We start from the raw sequence: 24,670 nt of genomic DNA, 5'->3' as shown, positions 1-24,670 counted from the left end.
TCCCCGAGGAAACCCAGCCCTCATGAAAAGGCAATCCCCACACCGACTCCTTAGTACCTCCATATTCTTGTTAGGATAGTTATTGTGCTGCTGTGCCCAAACACCTGAGAAGAAGAAACTTACGAGGCGTGGCTTATTTGCACTCCTTTGAGAGGACAGCCCAGCATGGCAGGAAGGCATGGCAACAGGAGTGGGAAACAGCCATCAGCAAGAAAAGAGCTAGGTCACCTCAAGGCTCACCCCCAATTCCCCACTTCTTCCAGCAAGGCTCCAACTCCTGAAGGTTCCCCAACGTTCCAAAACAGGGCTACTCACTGTGAACCAAGCATTCAGACACAAGAGCTGATCAGTGGGAGACATGTCACACTGAAACCCCCACACTTGCCAAAACCTGCCATTGCCCACTTCTGCAGTGGGTAGAAATTGCTATCTTGGTGAATTCAGTTTCTCCTAATGATTAGCAATCCTATGTTTTTACTACTCATTCACATATCTTCTTTGGAGAAGCGTCAGCTGAAATGCTACACCCTTTCACACCAGTGTTCTTGTTACTGAGTTGTAAGAGGGCTTTGTAACACGAGACACAAGTCTATACCATTTACACTCTGATTCCAGGCACAAGTCTACAGCATTTTCCTTTGCAAGTACTTTCACACCTTGGGCTGCCTTTCACTTTCTTCAGCTCATTTTTTATAGCGCAACAATTTTCATTTACCAAAGCCAATTTTTTTGTCACTTTTGCTTTCGCTGCCATATCGAGAAACCGTGGTACAGCCCCAGTCATCACGGCTCCTCCTACAGCTTATAAACTCTCAAGCAAAGGACAACGATTCACCTGGTTCTGGCTATGGTAAGAAGCAGGGTAGAAGTTGACTTTTATATTTCTTTTGCATGTAGCTATCTAGCTATCCCAAGACCATTTGCTGAAAAAGACAAATTCCCCATAATTTTCTTGAAAGATGTATCAAAACTCAGTTGAGCACAACTGTGAAGCGTCAACATCACTCTGTCCAACACAATGCTGTTCTACAGCCGTTCACTAAGTTGTAACATAGGAACACGTAAGTGTCCTCCACCCCGACTGCTCTGGCTACTATGGGTCACCTCATATTTGAAGTTTAAAACAGACCTCTCAGTCGGTACTTAGAAGCCAGAGTCTTTTCATAGTGATTACATCAAAAGTTTAGGTCAATTTAAGGAACACTAACATCCTAATGATACTAAATCATCCACTCCATGGACATGGTATATCTTTCATTTATTTAGATCTTAAGTTTCTTTCATGGTCTGTGGTTATCACTTGCATTTCAGCTGAATTTAGTATTTTATTAAATTTGAGGCTAAATGTATTTATGTTAATTATTTCCCTTTCAAATTGTTCAAGTACAACATAACTGATTTTTATCTTTTTTAAAATTTTCCTTGTGTTCACTTTTTTTAATTTTTTTGTTCATTTTTATTTCTTCATTTGAGAGTGACAAAGAGAGAAAGAGGCAGGTAGGGAGAGGGGGGGGGAGGGAGGGAAGGAGGGAGGGAGGGAGAGAATGGGTGCACCAGGGCTTCCAGCCACTGCAAACGAACTCCAGACGCGTGCACCTACTTGTGCATCTGGCTGACATGGGTCCTGGAGAATCGAGCCTCGAACCAGGGTCCTTAGGCTTCACAGGCAAGTGCTAAACCACTAAGCCATCTTTCCAGCCCTGATTTTTATCTTGATCTTAGATCTACAACCTCACTGAACTTAATAGTTTTGTCGTCTTTTTAGTAAATGCCTTGGGACTTTTATAGAAAAAAACAATGTGTTATTTATAAGCAAAGGTACTCTCACTTCTTCATTTGCATTCTGAAGACCGTTTGTTTTATTTCCCTGATTAACTGTATGAGATAGAACCAACCCAATAAAGACATTCTTGCCATACTTGTGCTCTTAGAAGGAAATATTCAGGCTTCTCAGTTATCGATGATGCTCTCCACAGGTTTATCATAGGAGCCTTTGTCCTAGGGATTTCCTTCTTTCCTAGCTCCTTGAATGCCTTTATTATCAAAAAGTATTAGGATTTGTAATTTGTTTCTTTATTAAATGACATGATCACGTGATTTTGGCCTTCTGTCTATTGATCAAGTATAAAACACTGATTTTTATATTTGAGCCATCCATCCATGCATTTATTAAAGAGTTTTGCAAATCTCTTCATAAAGGATCTGGTGTGTAGTTTTCATTCTTTGTAGTGTCTCCATCTGCCTTGCTGTCAAGGCAACACCAGCCTCACAGAATGAATATAAGAAGTGTTTCTTTCTCTTCTACTTTTGAGGAAAACAATACAAACTCTGTGAAGGAGTCATATTAGCTCTTTAGTAAACATCTTGTAGAATTTGGCACTTAAAATATCTGGTCTAGATTTTATGGAACTATTTAAGATTATTAACTCAATTTCATATATGGAAAAAATGTGTGCTATAGGTGTTGTGTGAGTGTGTGTCTTATTTTATAAGGAACTGGCTCACGTGATCGTAGGGACAAGCAAGTATGAAAATGGTAGGAGTACAGGGCAGGCCAACAAGCCAGCAGCTAAACAGCCAGGGTTTCTAGATGCCAACTGAGAAGAAACCCTGCCTCTTCAGGCACCCCTTTCTGGCCATGGTCTTCACATGATTGACATTTAAACCAGTAACCTTGGAGTAGAGCAGATGCCCCCAAAGGGTAGATGTCAATCATAAGTTTACCTTCCCAGCAACACAGACTGGAGTTGCAGCAAACACTCCAGCTGCACAGACACAAGATTCATCTGCACGGTCAGCTTGGTAATTTACATCCTTGGGGAATTCCTCCATTTTGTTTTATGTTGTCTAATTCGTGGCATCTCACATCCCCTCAGTGCTGTGCTTCTTAAAGTCCCCGTGACATCAGGAACTTGAGTGCAGCCCCCTCTCCAATCTCCCCCTTGTCTAATGTCCACTTCACTTCCTTCTGTTCTAGCTTTCAGCATCCCTTCCCTTCTTCTGTTGCTTCTGGCTTTAGGCTTCTGCGCCGAGTGTCTGACATCAAAGTCACCAGCTTGAGGTCCTTCTTCTCCTTCATACAGCTAGGTCAACTCTGAGTCTCTATGGAAGTACCAATCCCACAGTAATGTCTCATGTCCCTCATGAGTTCTAAAATGTCCACGTGTTGGATTCGTTCACATCTCTACCTGGATGCCACTACTAGACAAACACATGACTGACACAAGGCTAGTCCTAGGGCCCAGTACTCCTGCACTGTAGGGAGGAGCACCTTCTGGGTTGCTGGCAGCAAGGTCTGCAGGTGCCTGAGACCTGGAGGGCCTCACTGGTACACACTCCTACAGGCCATTCTGCCTAGTTTTCTCCCCATTACTACAAGTACCATCTCATTAGCTTTTAAAGAAATAATTTCAGGGCTGGCGAGATGCTTAGCAGTTAGGTCATTTGCCTATGAAGCTTAAGGGCCCAGGTTTAATTCCACAGCACCCACATAAGCCAGATGCACTAGGTGGTGCATGTGCATGGAGTTAGTTTGCAATGGCTGAAGACCCTGTGTTCCCTTTTCTTCTCTTGTCTTTCCTCCACCTCCTCTCTCTCCCCCCTCTCTCCTACCCTTTCTCTCTTAAATAAGTACAATAAAATAATCTCATTTTTTAAAATATAATTTCAAATGTTCAAGGACTGGGATAGTAAAGAGGACACACTAAAGTGTAGATGGACAACATAAATGCTACCTCATAAGGTGCACACACACAAAAGCCAGACAACACGCACCAACCCTTCAGTGATAACGTCCACCCCATGCAGCTACACTGCCAGGGATTTGCCAGCCTATTAGCACGAGACCATTACTCTGAAATTCTGTAAAGCATGCAAGTGACAAATATAAATTTGCAGGACTGGGGCTCTTCAGGAAATGCCACCTGTGTCAGCCCACTCTAGCTCTTTAGTGGCAGTCCAGAGAAACTCGCTGTCTCCACTTCACCCGTGGGACGGGAGCTGCAGGTCATCCAGAGGAGCTCCATCTCCACTTCACCCATGGGACGGGAGCTTCAGGTCATCCAGAGGAGCTCCATCTCTACTACACCCGTGGGACGGGACCTGCAGGTCATCCAGAGGAGCTCCATCTCCACTTCACCCATGGGACGGGAGCTTCAGGTCATCCAGAGGAGCTCCATCTCTACTACACCCGTGGAACGGGAGCTGCAGGTCATCCAGAGGAGCTCCATCTCCACTTCACCCGTGGGACGGGAGCTTCAGGTCATCCAGAGGAGCTCCATCTCCACTTCACCCATGGGACGGGAGCTTCAGGTCGTCCAGAGGAGCTCCATCTCTACTTCACCCCCAGAACGGGAGCTGCAGGCCATCCCGAGGAACTCCATCTCCACTTCACCCCCAGGACGGGAGCTACAGGTCGTCCAGAGGAGCTCCATCTCCACTTCACCCCCGGGACGGGAGCTGCAGGTCGTCCAGAGGAGCTCCATCTCCACTTCACCCATGGGACGGGAGCTTCAGGTCGTCCAGAGGAGCTCCATCTCTACTTCACCCATGGGACAGGAGCTGCAGGTCCTCCAGAGGAGCTCCATCTCCACTTCACCCATGGGACGGGAGCTTCAGGTCATCCAGAGTAGCTCCACCTCTACTTCACCCCTGGGACGGGAGCTTCAGGTCGTCCAGAGCAGCTCCATCTCTACTTCACCCCCAGAACGGGAGCTGCAGGTCGTCCAGAGGAGCTCCATCTCCACTTCACCCCTGGGACGGGAGCTTCAGGTCGTCCAGAGCAGCTCCATCTCTACTTCACCCCCAGGACAGGAGCTGCAGGTCGTCCAGAGGAGCTCCATCTCCACTTCACTCCCAGAACGGGAGCTGCAGGTCATCCAGAGGAGCTCCATCTCCACTACACCCCCAGAACGGGAGCTGCAGGTCGTCCAGAGGAGCTACATCTCCACTTCATCCATGGGACGGGAGCTGCAGGTCGTCCAGAGGAGCTCCATCTCTACTTCACCCATGGGACGGGAGCTGCAGGTCCTCCAGAGGAGCTCCATCTCCACTTCACCCATGGGATGGGAGCTTCAGGTCATCCAGAGTAGCTCCACCTCTACTTCACCCCCGGGACAGGAGCTTCAGGTCGTCCAGAGCAGCTCCATCTCTACTTCACCCCCAGAACGGGAGCTGCAGGTCGTCCAGAGGAGCTCCATCTCCACTTCACCCCTGAGACGGGAGCTGCAGGTCATCCAGAGGAGCTCCATCTCCACTACACCCCCAGAACGGGAGCTGCAGGTCGTCCAGAGGAGCTCCATCTCCACTTCATCCATGGGACGGGAGCTGCAGGTCCTCCAGAGGAGCTCCATCTCCACTTCACCCATGGGACGGGAGCTACAGGTCATCCAGAGGAGCTCCATCTCCACTTCACCCCCAGAACAGGCACTGCAAATCGTCCAGAGGAGCTCCATCTCCACTTCACCCCCGGGACGGGAGCTACAAGTTGTCCAGAGTAGCTCCACCTCTACTTCCCCTGAGATGGAAGCTGCCACAGTAACCATGTTGTACCTACACACTTCAGGAGTTCCTTCCCAAATTCTGAGATTAGCTGTGCACTTAGCAGCATCTGAGCTCTGAGAAACACTCAAGAAAGCCAAGCAGTGGTAGCATTTGGGAAAAATAAATATAAGAAAAGAAATCTGAAGGCAAACATAGCAAACTATTTATATAACTGATGTCAATAAAAGGCCTGAAACAACTGGCCTCCTGTCCCTCAAAACTCTACTTATCTTGTGATAATGGGGAGGTGGAGACCAGCCTAGTAAAATTGAGCTAGTGGAAACCCTCTGCAGCATTCCTTTGGTGTAACCAACTCCTCTGTCCTGTCCAGGCAAAGCAAGTATGCTCACAAACAGCTGGTGCTTCTAAGATTCTGACTCACACAGGAATATGAAAATTAATATTCTTAACGTTCTCAAATAAAGGCATTATTTATTCTAGTCCCTTTCTGTATTTGCTTTCAAGAGTAATTTAAGAGAAGATGACATATGGAATCAAATCAACCTGAGATTAAACACAGGGCTGGTGAAATCCCATTGTAAAATATTCTTCATCTTGCAAAACACAGTCATCATCATTCCACCCATGCAGCCAACTAACATTCAATTACCCCAGGGTATCAGTCCAAAGTACCTGGTCAAAATTGTCTCTAAATTGAAACAGCAAACAGGCATCACAGAGAAAAAATACTTCTTTTGTCGCTCTGCTGAAAATATTTATTTTAACTAAAATACATTCTCTGCTTACATGTACAACTCAAGGGGACAGAATAATGCTTCTTAATTTTAAGCCAAATTTAACTTTCTTGAACAGAATACAATAGTCACTTTTTGAAATATATAGACTTTACTTAAAAATTATAACATACATAGAGAGAAAAAAACTTAAAAACAATCTAGCAGCAGTGGAACAGTTTTATGGACTGTGTGATAGTATCTCAACATAATGTCACATGGAGGTAGAAATGATCTTTACAAAGATTTCTTAATAATATAGAGGAAAACTTATGCTATCAGGGTAAGTGCAAAAAAATCATGAAAATATTATACAAAACATGTTGCTGACTATGCAACAAATGTACAGAGAAAACACTCAGAGGCAAGACCAACACAGTGTCACCCTTCCTGACAAGAGACCACCTCCTGCCCCTCAGCACACCTGCTCACGGTTACCACAGCCCAGGAAGGTAAGTCACCCAAGCGAGCACAAAGCAAGAGTGTGGGCTCAAAGCAGCTCAGCCTTCCTTCCTCACAGATCCCCACACAGGGTCCCCCTGAAAGCAACAGAAGGAAGGGGGGCTTGTAGAAGCAACCCAGACCACTTCAGAGACCGAGCCCAGGAGCAGGGCGAGGGAGCTGAGGGCCCACCAATGGCTCTGCACAGAGCTCCCAGACACCGATACAGTAGCCCACCTGGACTGAAGCAGCGCAGGGGTGGGCGAAGGCCTCTCTCGGCAGAGAGCACATGTACATCTTCCAGGAACGGAGGCTGGCAAGACCCTGCCCTGACATTCTAGGGTACAGCATCTTAGTAAGGAAGAAGGGCCAAGATAAACTTCTCAACAACGGTAAGGTGAAAAACTTCCACTAACTAGTTAATACCTACCTGTATTTCCAAAAGCTGTGAAACTACTTCTCTTAAATGGATTTTAAAGCCATTTTAATTGCTCAATAAAGAGAAAATTATAGTAAGGATGCAACCCAAACTAGGGCAGACTGAGCTCCACTCTGCACAGACGGCACAGGTAAGGCCATCTGGGATCAAGTCCTGCGCGACGTGTGCTGACAGAGAGTCACCTGCTCACCTACCTCCCACCTGGTGTTTCTGTAGCCAAGTCCCTTCTCTTGCCTATAGCAAACTCGAACATGGCTCGGCTCCTTACTCATCCTTCCCCTAGACATGCCTTCCTCACGGTCTGCACTTGTTCCAGTGTTACCCTGCTGCCCCTAATTTCTGAGAGCCATGGTTCAGGGCAAAGTCACCCATACACTTACACCAGCCTACGGCTCAAGGTGAATCTGCGAGAACAGCCCCACCCCCTTCAAGCTCTGCAGCACACAGTCAAGGCCATCACCCATTCTCCATTGTCCATGGGTCCACTCCACAAGCCATGGGTTCCTTTGCCTCCCTGGCACAGACAGCTTTTCCATGATGGACTGTTCCGAGTAAATTACAACTCTCATTGCCACATTCCACTTGTGGACAAAGTGTACATCCAGACTGCACAGAGCCACTGTTCTCTGACCTCCACCTGACAGGCACAACAGACCTCACTGAAAGCACTGGTTTCCATTCAACAATTCAACAAGGGCCAATTACAGATTTGGTTGTTGTCTGTCTGGTTTCCTGTGGTGCTAGCATGAAACCCAGAGCCTGAGTATGCCAGGCAAGCACTGTACCTCTGAGCAACATCCTCAGGCAAGTATTCTACCTGAGCATAGCTCAGTTTTGATTTTTTGAAGACAGTCTTGCTATGCAGCCCAGGCAGGCCTTGAACAGTAAATCCTGCTGCCTCGGTGGACTCCTAACGCAGCTTGGTTACAGTCACCCACCAGCACTGCCAGTTAATTACGTATCTGCTTCATGTGTTGGGCTGGAGGGTGGCTTTTGTGTGTATTTGAAGAGGGTATGGTGGCATCAGTGAGGGGTACAAGGTGAAGGTGCATGGACAAGCATGTCTGTGCAGCTACATAAATACCTATGCACTAATTTGTATCTGTGGTCTCTGTACCAGAAACTACGGGATCAAACCAGCCTTCCCTGGTGACAGAGGCCCCAACAACTGCCTCAGGCTACATGGCACACTCCTATTTCCTGCTACAAGATCAACAGGTCCTGGCTATCCCCTGAGCATTCACCCTCCTAACATAACCAATTCTATAAAGTCCCTGCTCCTCATCACCCCCTCCAGTTTCTCATTTCCATGAGCACCACTCCCTGACCTTACAAACTGTTCCTCTGCCTCTGACCACTCCAGCCAGCCTCTTGCCAGAGAGAAGCATCCCCTCACTGTGGAGCACTCCACCTAATGCAATGGGCCAAGGTGCTCTCCAACTGTCTGTTTCCTTTCCATAGCCACTCTCAAGCAGACAGCATAGAAGCCTGGAAGTGCCCACACCTGTCAGGCTGCCAAACTGAGACGGGAGCAGCTGTTACTCCCGTGTGGAGCTGGAACTGGAGCTGAAGCTGGAGCTGGCTTCCTCCTGAGCTCCAGGCCTCCTCTCCTCCCCTCGGAGCCAGCAGAGTACAGAGGACAGGGTTCATGAGGATTCTAGCCACTGGAAACACACAGTCCCATGGACTACCCAGCTCCATCCATGTTATCACAGTTCTGTCTGCTGGAAGAACCGCAGGATAATCCCATACCCAGAGAGTTCCTTATGCCTTCAATTCATTGGCACTGGTTACCACCTTCCAACCTCAGAAAAAGACCCAAGAACCACAGGTGCTTATGCCATTGCGGCTCCCTGGACACTGGGGCCGCTGGTCTACCAAGGGACTCCAGCATCACAGACCCTTCAGAGCAGAGCTCAGCCTCTTGCAGCCTATCTGGAGGTGGACATCTGCACAGTGATTTGCAGCATGGTACCTGCTCTGTGGGTTCCCAGAGACCTGTCAGCACCCTACACATAGCATGCTGCATGCACCCGCAAAGACCAAGACCCAAACACCCTCAACTGCGCACTGAAGACCAGACCCCAGGTTCCCACTGACAACCATCCTGGTGTGGCTTCCTCTACTCCTACGCCCCAGTATCCACCACCACCACAGGGCCAGGCTGTTTCTTCAGGTGCTCTCTCCACATGACTAACTCAGCCTGGTCCTGTTTGTAAATCAGACACACTCAGTACATAAAGCCAAGCCCTGGGCCAGGGCAGGCTCTCACCGCACCCTCTCCCTATGCTTCCTCCTAACATGAACATTCCTTACTTTAATTAAACTTCTTAATTACTCATCTAAAATCTGCTCTCCCTGCTATAGCCAAAAGCTCCAAAGGGGCAGAAAAAAGCACTCCTTGTTCCCTACATTTTCATCACCACAGAGGCCCAGGGTGCTCAGGCAGCATTTGTGGAATGTACCACAAACCACCCCCACAGTAGTGCTCTGCAGGAAAGCCAGCTCCACGCGTGCCCCATCACAGTCTCGAAATGACAAAACGTCAGTTCCAGGAGAAAACTGCATGGCATGCCAAGCAGTTTAAACATGAGTCTACACAGCAGATGGGGGACCTGGAATGTGATAATGAGTATTTCTCAAGCCTGTGAAACAAAATCAAAAAGGAATTCACCAATCACGTTTGAAATCCAGAACAAAACATTTAAAAGTGCATGCTCAGCAGTCAACTTCCAGAAATAAATGCTGTTTTACATAGAGGTTTCACTCAATGCCCCACTGGGTGCTCTGTGAGTGCGTGGGTGCGAGGCACGCGCGTGGCCAATCTGTGCCCTGCTAATGAGGACACTTGTAGCACACAGGCTCCACATCCCGCTGTGATTCTTTCTCCTGGACAATTAACATCACAGGCATGTCCCTTCATCCTATCTCGCTAATAATAGGCAAATGCATTAAGAATGGCTTGGGTCTGACAACATAAGTTGGTGTAAAGTAGTTAAGACAAACTTATTTTCCACATTAATTAAATGGTCCATTTAACATGGAATATCAGCTGAAGTTCTTCTTTCAATTAACAAGTCCAGTGACAGAGGTCCTACTGTTCCAGGACCATGAAGACATTCATTATCTGTCACGTGGGGGGGGGGGGCTAAAAGAGAGAACGCAGGCGCTCTCAGAGCAGCCTCTCCCTACTTAGAGGTGACTGGGGACCGAGCAGTGGTGGTCCTCATTAGCTGCTTAGCAATGAAATGACCTCCTATGAAATCACAAACAGAACAAAGCAAGGGCTGCATTGAGGCTCGCTGAGTGTGAACGTCCCCATGCTCGAAGGATGACCTGTCCTCGAGCGAACCCAGGCTCTCCAGACTACCACAGGGATCTGAAGTGGCTCATAATCACATGAGAGAAGAAACACTGCTTTTAAATTTCATGCATTTACTGAGGAGTGAAGTCTCCTGTATACTTTATACTTAATTTTTATCACAGATGAACTAAAACTGCACCCATTATTTATCTGTTTTTAAGCTTAGAAGACAGGCTCAAAGCAGTAAGGCTGGTTAGGGTGTGCTCTTCTGACATACACAGAGAAACAGATGCGGCGTCAGAGAGAAGCAGCAGCCCAGTCCAGGCTGTTCATCTAGCCACTCCGCAGGAAATCAGCTTTCCAGGGGGCGACTGTGTCCAAAGTAGGAAAGCAATGAGATGTCACAGAAGAACAAGCTGGTTTAGAGTTGTAATACACAACAGTGAACCAATATTTTATCACCTCAACCTTATGTATTTAAACCCAGAACATGAAAGCCAATGCACTGAGGGTCACTAGAAATGAACCAAACTCCCAAGATTACTATAGAGCAGATTTTCATAGTTGTGACCACGTCATAACATCTGCAGTGATTGAGCATGTGGGTTTAAAGGCATTTTTAAAGCTCACACCATTAGCCAGGCATACTGGCGCAGGCTTCTAATCCCAGCACTCTGGAGGCAGAGATATGAGGATCGCCGTGAGTTTGAGGACTGCCTAAAACTACCAAGTGAATTCCAGGTTAGCCTGGGCTAAAGCAAGACCCTACCTTGAAAAATCAAAAATCAACAAATAAAATAAAAATAAATAAATAAGTAAAGCTCACACCAATGATGAAACTCTTATTACCCACCATTAGTAACATTAAGTTTAATGGCAATTTTCAACACTGATATAATCACGCACATTAAAAGTAAGCCCACTACAGTTCAGGCTTTATCTTTGCAGGAAACAGTATCATGAGTGTTCTTACCTATGTATTCGCAAATGAAGACAACAAAGAAAGGCGTGACAAGATCATTTATCCCCTGAACGTATCCACTGGCAGGATGTCGGATTGCCCATATAAATAAGATCCTTTCAAAAATCTGAAAGAAAATTGAACAGCAGTAAAACGAGATGAAAACAGGGACTACTTTAAAATGCACTTTTACTTCAAGCACATACTGTCACTATTTCTTAAGACACAAATGTGAGCAGTGCCAACTGCAGTCTCTTTACAAAAGCCAGTGATCCTAACGTGCGCTGACTCGCCAGCCCTGTGCAGTCTTCTTCAAGGCCTGAGCTCAGGCCTCTCTCTCAGACCATTCTACTCCTCGAGGAGACACAGAGCACCCAGGGCTAGGTGGGGCAGTGGATCTTTCCTTGGTGATAGTCAGGTGGACAGGTAAGTAAGTGGAGGGCGGATAGACAGAAGGTGAGTAAAAGGAAGGGAGGGAATGTGGATTTCTCCCACACAGTAGACCAGCTACCGGAGTTGTTCAGGTGAATAACAAGCGAGTACCACCTGCAACAGGGCAGGTGCCTGATTAGTATGTGCTGAGTAAGTAATACACTCATGCATATAGAGTCATATACATTTTTCATAAGTCAACAGTTTTCCAGAGGGCTGACTACTGAAACAAATTCACAAGCAGGAGTGCAGCTCACTGACAAGAGAATATGCCCACCACATGCCAGCACCACCAAAAATCAAAAACTAAAAGAACATGTTTCTAGACCCAGATCTGTGCTTCAAGAACTCAGTGACAGGGGCTAATGACCCCATGTTACAATGCTGGCACCCTTAAGAAGATGAGCATGGCTGGACAGCACATGGAGGAGCCATCCTCAGGAGGCTTCAGACAGACATAGACCTTAGACCACCACAGTCTCAAGTCATAGATGCAAAAGCCACAGCCTTGAGTGACCACTAGGCCTTGGAGCAAGCCAGCACAATGGCGACAGCGGGTGGCATGTACTCATCTTTGGACAGGACAGTGACTGAATGGCAGCAAGCAAGGTAAGCTGTGAGTGAGTCTCGAGGGCCCCGGGCCGCTCATCAGCACTAACTACACCAGTTGCACAGCCTACCCTTTTCCCAGGTAAACCTGAGATGAGGCCATGGCCCACCATCACCTCCAGTGCCGCTCTGTACGGCCCTGAGGATCTAGCTGAGACGTGGCCAAGCTCCTGGCCCACAGCGATCAAGGTGACCACTGGGAATAAATGTGTGCTGCTCTAAGTCACTAGGGCCTGTGGTAAAATTGTTGTACACCAATAAATAACTAACAATGAGAAAACAAGCATAGAGAAGTTAAGCAATTTTCTCAAAGTCACAGAGCCTTGAGGATCATGGCCACGTTTTAATCTCTGTAGTCTGGCTCTGGGCTGGGGGGGGCACTTTAGGAGGCTTAATCACTCCCACCACAGCTCTGCCATTGGATGGAAGGGTTGTTTTCGTGCTTAAGTTACAGAATAGAGGGTAAAAGAAGGTCAGAAGATACAGAGACCATGGTCACCTGGAAAGTAAGATCTGCAAAAGTAATGATTTACACTAGCCAGGGCTCAGCGGGAGCCACACTGCAAGCCTGAGGGTGTGCGTGTGTGCACGGGACGGGAACGTACCGTGTGTGGGACAGAGTAGGGTAGTGGGTCAGAGCTCAGAACGCAGCCAGAAGTGGAAACTTAGGCTAGACACATCGCACATCACAAGAAGTCCAAGAAGGAACAGGCCTGCACTGCTAGGGAGGCTGAGACAGTTCAAGGTCATCCTCAAGTACATAGAAAAGGAAGGAGGAAAGCAGGGAGGGAGGAAGGAAGCTGTCACTCACAAAGGGCATGATTAACTTCTTAGAAATCATGAATGAATCTATATAAATTGCTAGTGTTGGTGAAAGAGATTAGAAAATTTGCAAGACAACATCAATTTGTGAGTTATTTGCATTTCTGCATTCTGACAATAACTAGTGATGATCAAAATTTTAAAGGACATTGTTTATACAAAACGTGTCTAGGAGTAAATTTAACAAGTTGTGTATTTAAGGTAATTATTTAGTGTAAAAATTAAAAAAAAAAATCGAACTAGAGAGGTGGCTTAGTGGTTAAGGCACTTGCCTGCGAAGCCTAAGGACCCACGTTCAACTCCCCAGAACCCACCAAGGTGAGGCATGCACACAGGTGGTGCATGTGCACAAGGTGGTGTGCATATCTTGGAGCTCATTTGCAGTGGCTAAGGCCCTGGTACACCTTTTTTTTCTCTGTCCCTGTCTCCCTCACTCACACCTTCTCTCTCTCTCATAAGTATAAACAACTTTTAAAAAAATTAAGTCAAATTATGAAAGCTAAATACAAAAATGATACACAATTTTCTCCAAAATTACTAATAGGGTCAACCTAAGCTTGAAGAATTAGTAAAACCTAACAATGGGCTAGAGAGATGAATCTGTAGTTAAGGTTCTTGCCTGTAAAACCTATGGACCCAGGTTCAATTATCCAGTACCCACATAAAGCCAGATGCACAAAGTGGCACATATGTCTGGAGTTCATTTGCAGTGACTAGAAGCCCTGGCATGCCCATTTTCTCTCTCATTTCCTATCTGTCTCTTTCTCTCTCAAATAAATAAAAATAATAAAAGTCAAATGTGGGAAGGGCTCTTGAGTGACGACACTTGACTCCTGCCAGGGAACTGGCCAGAAGCACCTTGACCTGAATTGTTTAAAACAACAAACACTACTAACAAGCTGACTTTACATTAACACACAAAGAGAGGTAAGAAGTAACCAAGAAACAAGAGCCAGGCAAGGCAGCATGTCCCCTAAGACGCAAGTCTGTAGTGATCAAGACAGGGTGAAGCCAGGGAGCAAAAAGCCAACAGGAAGCCCCAGTGGAGCTCAGAGGAGCAGAGCTGGGAGCTGCTCACCTGCGAGCCCTGAAGACACAGACTGGCAGGAAGACAAGCGTGAGCAGAAGCTTCACACACCTGACCGCAAGCTGCTCTGAGGAGCCACAGAGACAAGGGCACCAGGCCTATACACGGAGGCACACAGACCAACGAACAGAACAGGAGGTGCACAGAAAAGCCCACATTCCTTATAGTCACCTGATTGTCAAGACAGGGACAGAAAACACTCACTGAAAAAAAGACAGCCTCCTCAACAAGTGCTACCAGTAGAAGCATGAAACTAAATCCATGTATGCCCATTTTTTAAAATCAATTCAAAATGCATCACAGACTCTGTGGTACTTTAAGTCAAATGCCCCTATAAACTCAGGTGTTCTGAATGCTTGGTCCCTAGGTAATAGCAATTTGGCAGGTGAAGCCAAAAAGGAGGTACATTCCTAGGGGGGATTGTAACCAGCTTCCCCCTCCTTGCCAAAGATCAGCTCACTCTCTTGCTGCTGTTTTCTACTCGGTGTGGCAGAGGTGATGCCCAGCCTCTGCTCATGCCATGCTCTCCTTTGCCATCATGACACACCTACTTGAGACTGACCCATCAGGAAAATGGATTAGGAACAGCCATTGGCTTCCACCCTCACAGTCTGCCAGCCGAAGGCCAAGGGCAGAGCTGCAGTAACATAGTTCCCAATCATCAATTCAGACAACTCACAGTGACCAGGACAGAAAACACCCAAATGAGGTTCCTACTTCACAGATCACAAGGTGAAATGAGGAAAGACTGGTGGACAAGCAACTCCACAGCTCAGCCAATGCAAGGGAGGGAAACAGATGCCTACTGCCGGAAACAGGGGTGACACCAGGTTAGGAAGCCTAACAAACAGGGGTTATAGAGCAGCACCCCAGAAATGAGGAACAGCATGTGCATGCTAGAAAAACTACCCTGACTTGGCCTAGAGCCATGACCAACACAACCAAGTCCATTGCCTACACACAGGCACAAAGACAGTGGGGTCTGTGCAGCCTGCTACCTCCAGGCAGTAAGGAAGGAATGGGCATGTAAAAGGTTCACGGTCAGTAGAGTTCAGCACCAATGAACTTGCACTCCATCAGTATCAACATGCTAGAAAATGCACATTCCTTCATGGGCACAGACACGCTGACACCTGAGTGTAAATCACTTGTTAACACAGCCTGTATGTTTCATTATCTTCTGCACCTGTTCAAGTGTAATGAGACATAACTTCTGGGCAGCTAATTGGACAAAGCACCTGATTTCCATAATGTGTGATGCTGCTCTAAAGGCAGGTAACAGGAGCCTGGAGGAAAACCCTGGGCAGATATCAGCCCCATCAGAAAGGTTGGAGACTGTGGTGTGTGGGAATGCTCTTCCCAGTAAACATGCTGTAGTGACCACAGCAGCTACAAGGTCACACATCAGAATTCCTATTTTTATTGGCAGGCACTAAAAAGGGAAAGTTAGTTTAAAAGTTAAAGAACTTTTATATCACTAAGTAATATTAGATCAAAAGATCCATAAATCACTTCAATGAAATCTCCTGTGTCTCCTTGAGGGAATGCCCTATACTTGGGACACAGGGCACTAAGGGTTCTGGAACTCCATGAGAGATGTCCTGCACTTGGGACACAGGGAGCTGAGGGTTCGGGAACTTCATGAGAGATGCCCTGTGCTTGGGACACAGGAGGCTGAGGGTTCGGGAGCTCCATGAGAGATATCCTGCACTTGGGACACAGGGAGCTGAGGGTTCTGGAGCTCCATGAGAGACGGCCTGCACTTGGGAACACAGGGAGCTGAGAGTTCTGGAGCTCTATGAGAGATGTCCTGCACTTGGGAACACAGGGAGCTGAGGGTTCTGAAACTCCACAAGAGATGTCCTGAGCTTGGGAACACAGGGAGCTGAGGGTTCTGGAACTCTGTGAGAGATGTCCTGCACTTGGGACACAGGGAGCTGAGAGTTCTGGAACTCCGTGAGAGATGTCCTGCACTTGGGACACAGGGAGCTGAGGGTTCTAGAGCTCCATGAGAGATGTCCTGCACTTGGGACACAGGGAGCTGAGAGTTCTGGAACTCCATGAGAGATGTCCTGCACTTCAGACACAGGGAGCTGAGGGTTCTGGAACTCCGTGAGAGATGTCCTGCACTTCAGACACAGGGAGGTGAGGGTTCTGGAGCTCCATGAGAAATGTCCTGCACTTGGGACACAGGGAGCTGAGAGTTCTGGAACTCCGTGAGAGATGTCCTGCACTTCAGACACAGGGAGCTGAGGGTTCTGGAGCTCCATGAGAGATGTCCTGCACTTGGGACACAGGGAGCTGAGGGTTCTGGAGCTCCATGAGAGATGTCCTGCACTTGGGACACAGGGAGCTGAGGGTTCTGGAGCTCCATGAGAGATGTCCTGCACTTGGGACACAGGGAGCTGAGGGTTCTGGAACTCCGTGAGAGATGTCCTGCACTTCAGACACAGGGAGCTGAGGGTTCTGGAGCTCTATGACAGATGTCCTGCACTTGGGACACAGGGAAGTGAGGGTCTCCTTTTCATTTTTAAGTAAGTAGACAAGAGATAAGGATATATGACCTCCCTTCCAAACTCAGAAAGCACGTGGCTGAGACACAATCAGAGGTCCTCTTGGAACAACCACTCGTATTGAAAATTATTTCCCCCTTTGTATTCTCCAATCTCAAGCACTTAAGCCTTAGCAAGCCTGGGTTTTCTGTTTTAATCGACTTATCGCACTGTCAAGAAATGCCCAAGTTTCAAAATGTAGTAGGAGAATCAGGATAAAAAAATATCTTAAACAATAAGAAATGTATACTTGAGAGAGATACCACTTACTTTAGTAACAAAAATTATAACATTTACTAACAAATGTAATCAAACATACACAAGACCTTGCAGAAAGAAAACTCTATCCAGGCTTGGGGTGTGAGTCTGTAACACCAGCCACCCAGCAGAATGAAGAGGGGTGAGAAGTTCAAGAACTGTTCAAGCTACAGAGTGAGGTCAAAGCCAGCCTTGGCAACTTGGAGAGACTTGACCTCAAACTAACAAATACACAAAGGACTGAAGATATAGCTCAGTGGTAGAGAACCTGCCTTGCTCTTGTGAGGCCCTAGGTTCAATCCCGGGAGGGAAAGATGGAGGGAATGTCTTCATTTCATTGAAAGGCATTAAAACTGACTTTAAAGGGGGAAAATCCTATGTTTGTGAAAATGAAAAGTAAACTTTCTGAAAATGTAGTTCTGCTAGATGAATCTAGAAGAAACTCCATGCAACTCAATCATAAATCAGACCTCTAAAAAAACCTCTTGGCAGTCTGATTCTGAGAATGAAGTGAGTGAGCACAGAGTGGGCCTTCCCAATTAAGTTTAAGAATAAAAGGGTGTAAGAGCTCCCCTAACAAATACTGAGGCACTAGCAAACAGGCATAGTATTAAAAAAAAAATAGATAACCTGAGCCAGGCATGATGGCACACACATTTAATCAGAACACTTGGGAGACAGAGGTAGGATGACTGTCATGAGTTCAAGGCCAATCTAGGGCTACAGAGTGAGTTCCAGGTCATCCTGGGATACAATGAGATCTTACATTAAAAAAAAAAAAAAAGATGAAGTTAAAAATTTTTTAAAAGAAGAAGACATAGCTGGGAAAAAGAAGAAACAGTCCTGTGTGAAAGTGAAAAGCTATAAAACCAAACTGATGTGGTAAATATGAAGACAAGCCAGAGTCCTCACATGGTGCGTGGGTGGCTGCGCTGCAGACTGCAGATCAACCACAGATAAACACAGGGGTATGAAAAGCAAATGCTTAAGTGAAAATACAGACGGGAGGTCACCTAGATAATCCATGTGTACAAAAAGATGTTTTATTGCATTCATGCCCATACTAACCTGAAAGAGTGACAAGTTCAAGTCCCACCAAAACTAAGTTCTCATCAAACGACTGTCAAAGAATCCAAATCCTAAGCCCACAGAGATCAACAAACGAGAGTGAGAAAGAGAAAGAGAGAAACTACACAAAAGAAAAAGGGATAAAAGACAATAACACATTTCCCAGAATATGCCCCTAAGTATGTAGAGATGCTACACCCCATAAGCAACCAAGGAGACAAAAACGAGGGGCCTAACCAGCAGAATCTATTTAAAAAAAAAAAAAAAAAAAAAAAAAAAAAAAACCTCAAGGCTTGACACCCTCAAGACTGGACAGGGTTGTGGGACCACAGGACCTCCAGCACTCCAGGAGAGCCTCATTTGTACAACACTCTGGAAAGCAGGCTTGACATGAGCCTAGAATTATCAGGCATACACCAAACCAACAACATACATGTGCGTCCTTTGGGAACCTTGGAGGAAGTCTTGCAGGTGTGCACCTGCGTAAAGGGACTTTGGAGAAGGTTACAGCCACACTGCCCCCATAGCAAAACATTAGAAAGAGCCAAATGTCCACCCAGAGAGATAAGGCTCGGACCCGGCATGGGCTGCTTGCTTGGGCAGTTTGCTATTTGTACAGCCGTAAATGACTCCGACAAGAACAGCTGCAGACTGAACTGTACAGAGGTGGACACAGCACTGCAGAAGCAGAGCTTTCTCACTGTGGCGGACATCAGAGGTGGACACAGCACTGCAGAAGCAGAGCTTTCTCACTGTGGCGGACATCAGAGGTGGACACAGCACTGCAGAAGCACAGCTTTCTCAGTGTGGCGGACATCAGGAACTACTGTGAAGGTTAGAGACAGGAGAGGACAAGAGGGCAGCTCCACCTGCTGCTGGGAGCTGAGCATGGAAAGGCGCTTCCACACCTTCCTTCAGGACCAAGCTCCTGAGGAGCTGGTCTAGTTCCTAAACTCAGAGACGTGAGTTTAAAATACATCTTCCCACGCACACTACTCACATTCTTTTTTATGTGTCAATATTACAAAAGAAAAAATATTTTTAGGACAATTAGGGATTTCCATGTCATGTAATTGTGGACAATCAGGGCCACACTCCCAGAGACTATGCACTCAATGCTAGCTTCTGGGTTAAACCTCTGAAGTGTACCCATAGTTCTGTTAGCCTGGTGAGTGCCGGTCACGCACAGACACCGGAACTCCCTGACTGGTCACCACTCCTCTTACCTCTGTCACCTTGGGCTGGAGAATCAGTGCTTCAGGGCTCATCCGAGGGATGTCAATGTGGATCTGGAGATGCAGAAGAACACACTTATTTTAATGGATGACAACAAACATTATGATGAAAAGAGCATCTGCTCTCTCTGAGGGCATTGTCACCAGGCCTCCTCTGGAACAACTGTGAGAAGCACGTTCCACCTGACCAAGTCACCCCGTCCTTGATGAAAAGCTGGGCTGACACCTTCCCAAGCCAGTAGTGCTTGCTGCACGGTTAGGAGCAGAGTGGCCCTCAGCTATTTAGTAACATAATCCATAGCAATTAGTGGGCATTGATTTCCAGCCTCTGACACAGAGAGCGATTCAAGTACATCAATAGAGCACAAGGTTTCAACTGTGACAGCGCCTTCTTGGAACGCAGGCCACATTTTCCTCTGCTTCACAAGATCCTTGGGGAATCTACAACACTTTTCAAAGAAAGCATTTCAAAGTCTCCGCTGATGTCGGCCAATTCCTATCTGGTCCCCATGTGCCATGAGAGCAGAAGCAATGTTGCCCACGCTGCAGAGGAGACCACCTGCAGCTCAGGAAACAGCCCTGCAGGGCCATCCAGAACATAGCTGGCACCACAAGCAAACCCCCATGTGCCACAGGAGTACCCACACCAGCAATACTTATCACTCCTGTGGCTCCAGGACAGCAGCCCACACAGGCTGACAGAAGACACAAATTTAAACCCAAGTGGGACTTCACAGTTTAGCTTTATCCTTGCCTGTGCGCAAGGTGTAGTGTAACATCTGGAAACCATAATCATCACCTCACTCTGATGCCAGCTGGCCTGGGGACTTGGGTCAGCCACCTAGGGTATGGGCTGAGCCTCCTCATGTACAGAAGACCTGCTCCACATCCATCCATGGTGAAAGTCAAAGAAGACTGGGTCCTCAGCACAAGGGAACATGCTCAGCTCAACTCTCTACAAGGAGACTCTGGGTAGCCATGCTGGGAGGGACACCCTGTACAGAAGCGCAGAGTGAGAACTACAGCTGACCACAAGCATGGGTGGGGACAAGGGACAACATGGTCTGCTAGTGGAACAACCTGCAGGCCATCCTCAACACCCCTACCGTGAGATTCCTCGGACAGGAGCACTGCGGACTCCTGCAGGATGGAGCAGGTCTTACCTATTATGTAAGCCCAGTGCTGCGGAGGGGGGGTGCATTTACACAAAAGCAACAGGCAATGAGTTTCTTATGCAGGCAGGACAGTGCATATATCATACCCCTTACCCTGCAATGGCTAGAGGGAGCCCCACAGGATAGTTGGCTGGGGCCCTGTAAACTCCTAGCTTTCTAGCCTGCATCACCATGCACAAGACTAGGAAAGGGTGGGGAGAGCTACCATGGTCACAGGACTGACCTACAGAGGATGCACAGGTGTGAGGAACATGAAAGAGAGAGACATGCTGCCTTTTCTACCAAAGGGTTAGAAATATAGAGAAACTCAATTCTGGAAGAACAGCATTCTGTGGGAAGCCCCATTCCAGAGTCAGCATCCTTGGGACCACAATAGTTAATAATCCTGCAGCTCCAAAGAGTCGTCAATCCTTAAAACCTGTGACTGGGAACGAGAGGAAAGGCCCATCTTCAGATGCTTCCGAAGAGCCACTCACCTCCAGAGCCCAGACTGGAAATGAGAGGAAAGGCCCATGTTCAGGCAATCTGATGGTGAAAGGGACTAGGCTGCATTAGGGCTCAGGTGGGGCTTGTTAAGGGAACGCCTCACTCCTCAGTGCTCATGCGGGCCTCTGACACCAGATTTCAGAGGTGAGACAAAACCAGTGAAGAGCTATGCTTTACTGAAAGCTAGACAGCAGAGAATGGAGAAGTATTTAGAGCCATTCTAATAGCAAATTTCTGATGTGCTGTGACTTGTGATCCAGTTTTGTGTTTTCCAACTAGGCACACTAGCTGTGCAAGAACAGGTACGACATCATCTTACTCAAATGCAGCCAACGGTTCAACTGGTCACACCTGTGCCTATGAACCAGCAAGTCCCCAACATAAAGCTATTGAATGAGGCTTTTGTCTGTGTCTTTTCCAAACTGTAAGAAGGGATACCTTTGTCCAAATGGGTTGGTCTGTGCAACAGTGCCCTCTGGCTCACCTCCTGGTCTGCCTTCAAAATCAGGTAAAGAAACCTGGAAGCCAATCAGAGCCCTGCTACAGGAACTATTTCTTCCTACAAAGCAACGCCACATCACAGAATCAGAGACATGCACCGAGGAAGGCTCCCACCTGTCTGTAAGTGTCTTGGTGAGCTTCGTCATTTCTCGAATCATAATAGTGCTCAATAAAAGCAAAGTATTCTTTTTGTTTTCTCAGGAGTGTGGCTGATCTTCGGTCTACATTGGCAGGAAGGTAACCCTGGAGGAGAAAGAGAGAGACATACTACAGTACAGTTACTGCTCATTCCCCAGGCCCCCATCAAGACTGAAAAGCACAAGAGCTCATGTCCGGAATGAGCCTGGCGCTCTGGCTGGACGCCTCTCCCGTGGGGAGCACGAGGAAGCGGCGGCGAGTGCAAGCTGGACACGACACCCCCAGCACCCTCCCCAGTAGGTGCCCCTACCAGTGTTGCTCTGCCAGTTTCCCCAACCACGTCTGGGACATCACAGCCAAGAACAGTAGTCTTATGGCATCCCTGCATTGAACTAGGACCCAGTGCTCTTCCAAAGCAAGGATATGGAATGTAAAAACCTTTCTGCAAAGGCCTCAGTCCATGAGAAACTGGGAGGCTGTGTGGCCTCACAACCACACCACACACAAGCACACACAGAACATGTGCACACAAAGCTGTCACTAGACAAAACTGCATCTACTGCCAAAGATCCAGCATGTGTGGTCGTGGTACATGAAGTAGCTTACATCCAGAAAGCACCAGGCTGCCCTGGGGCCACAAAGAGCGCAGACACCGAGGCCACACTGCTGGTGCTTCACGCAGCGATTTCCTAGTTCTCACCAGAGGTCAACGTCACTGACATGGCAGGTGAAACTTACAAATGTGCCCATTTAAAGCACAGCGCCATGACTTTGACAGAGTGCCCAGCAGTGATTGCTGCTCACAGGAGACAGAAGCACTCACCACTGCCCAGCACCTAGTGCCCTCTGTGGCCCAACCACCATGTCCACACCTGAGCCCTGGGAAGTGCCAGTTCCCCACAAGGGATGACCAATCTGCCCTACGACTCCCTGGACACAGACTCACTCAGGACCTAGGTTTTGTGCACACTACCTTCTGAGATTCAGCCATCATGGGTGTGAACTGGCATCTGCATGAAACCATTCTTCTGTGCCAACAACTGGGCTACCTCCAACTAGTGGGATACAAATAAAGTTCCTTGTAGGTACTGTCACACAGGCCTTTGAGAGTTACTGGGTCATGACACAGATATAGGCTTGGTTTTCGAAGAAATTGCCAGATCTTTTCCCAAAGAGCTCATGCTCTTTCACACTCCAACCAGCACTGTGAGAACCTGGCCTGGGCCTTCCGCTCCACCACGTAAGAGGGAGTATGAAGCGATCATTCCCTCTGCTGGGCGTGCTGCTCTGGCTTCTCCAGTGCTTACCTAGTGCTGAGCAGAGGCAGAGACAGGCATCACCTCCTGCACAAAGTATCTGCAAGCTGCTTGCCCACCCTGCAATCACACTGTCTTCTTACTGCATATATGAGCTCTGGACCATTCTAGATGCAAGTCTATTTCCAAAGGTGTCATGATCCCATTCCCCAGACTGTGGCTTGCTTTTTCACACTTCAAGCAGCAAAAGTTTCAAATGTTCTGGGTCTCCAACTGGTAACATTTTTCTTGTAGTGTTTCTTCTTAAGTCCTGTGTAAGATTTTCTCTTTGCTTTTCCAAGAAGTTTTAAAACTGCCTGGATACCTCCTTCTCATTTCTGATATCTACCCCATAGTCACTGTAGTGTGGCTGAACACAAGGCAGACCTGCTCACTCGGAGCCCAGCAACACTTGGTAGCACTCCAGGAGCCAGGTACACACCTTTCACTGCGTGGATCCCCTGGAGACTAGTGGATGAGAAGTGTATGTGAAGAGGCTCCCATAGGTGTCACTGGTCGCCGGCTAGGCATCTGTTCCCTCTTTACTCACACAACATCAGACATGTGTGACCTAAGTAGGAGCCCCTTCCGTCACAACAGATCTGCACTGTAAAACACTACACTGGCTCACCATCCTGTATCCATCGTAACTGAGAGGCCCAGAGAAAGAGGTGACCCAATGCCGGAACTGAAGTGAGTATGTACAGTCTCAACAGCTCCCTTGTGGCCACGAGAGAGACCAACACAATGCCAGGCCTCTGAGGAAAGCTGAGGGATGCAGAGCTCAGCTGCCAGAACCAGAATGCGGCCACAGCACTGTAGGCTGTGCGCACACACTCCGTGAACTTTGCGTCAGGGCGCACACGCAGGGCTGGGGAGATGGCTAGCAGTTAAAGGGATTTGCTTGTAAAGCCCGTTGGCCCAGATTCAAAACCTGTTATCAGTATAAAGCCAGGTATAAAGTGGTGCATGTGTGAGTGGCATGTATACACACACACAAATAAAGATTTTAAAAAAGAAATCACACACAAACATTGCTTTAACACATGTGGATGACACCACTGGGACTTTTTGTAAAAGCATATACTGAAGGACAGTCATGGCCACTCAGTAACACAGACATGTTTTGAGAAACGCATCGCTAAGCAACTTCACCGCTGTGTTGAGCAAGTCGGGTAGCATTGTTAAGTAGTTCAGGGTGACCGGGCACTGAATGTAAAAGCAGAGATGTCCTTAAGTCTGCCCTGATAACCTCCACTTTACTAGAGATCAGAGAAGGGCTTCTCCTCTCCTTATGTCTTCACTAAAGTCCCATAGATCTGTTTTTCCATAATTTGATCCTGGCATTGTGGTTGGTTAAGCTCAACCCCAAAACCTGGCTTCATGGCTGGCCTTTTCTTAAACCAGCCCCTAGCTCAGACCAATCAGCTCTTACTCTGGCTCACGGGAGCTGAAGGTAAGGCCTACCACAATGAGGATAGAAACAACCACTTACCAGGTGAGCGGAGCTCTCCTTTGCTGGCTGGTCCTCAGTCCTGAACTTCAAGGTTCTTGTTCTGGTAAGCCTCCCTCCGTAGCTGGGCTGAGAGAAG

General features: G+C 47.5%; 1 protein-coding gene across 3 annotated transcripts in view; it reads right to left on the bottom strand.

Annotated features, from left to right (window-relative positions):
• Tbc1d22a (TBC1 domain family member 22A) overlaps positions 1-24,670 on the bottom strand; it is a 306,659-nt gene that overhangs the window by 194,825 nt on the left and 87,164 nt on the right. For all 3 annotated transcript variants that reach the window (XM_004650395.2, XM_045153248.1, XM_045153247.1), the window contains 3 exons: positions 21,760-21,888; positions 19,475-19,537; positions 11,433-11,547 (listed from right to left, as the gene is read on the bottom strand). In XM_004650395.2, the coding sequence (XP_004650452.1) occupies positions 11,433-11,547; positions 19,475-19,537; positions 21,760-21,888 (307 nt within the window). The remainder of the gene's footprint in view (positions 1-11,432; positions 11,548-19,474; positions 19,538-21,759; positions 21,889-24,670) is intronic.

The sequence above is a fragment of the Jaculus jaculus genome, chromosome 6 (assembly GCF_020740685.1).
Source record: "Jaculus jaculus isolate mJacJac1 chromosome 6, mJacJac1.mat.Y.cur, whole genome shotgun sequence".
In the NCBI taxonomy this organism is placed as follows: Eukaryota; Metazoa; Chordata; class Mammalia; order Rodentia; family Dipodidae; genus Jaculus; species Jaculus jaculus.
Note: the sequence above shows the minus strand (reverse complement) of the source record. Positions and strands in the feature narration are given on the sequence as shown.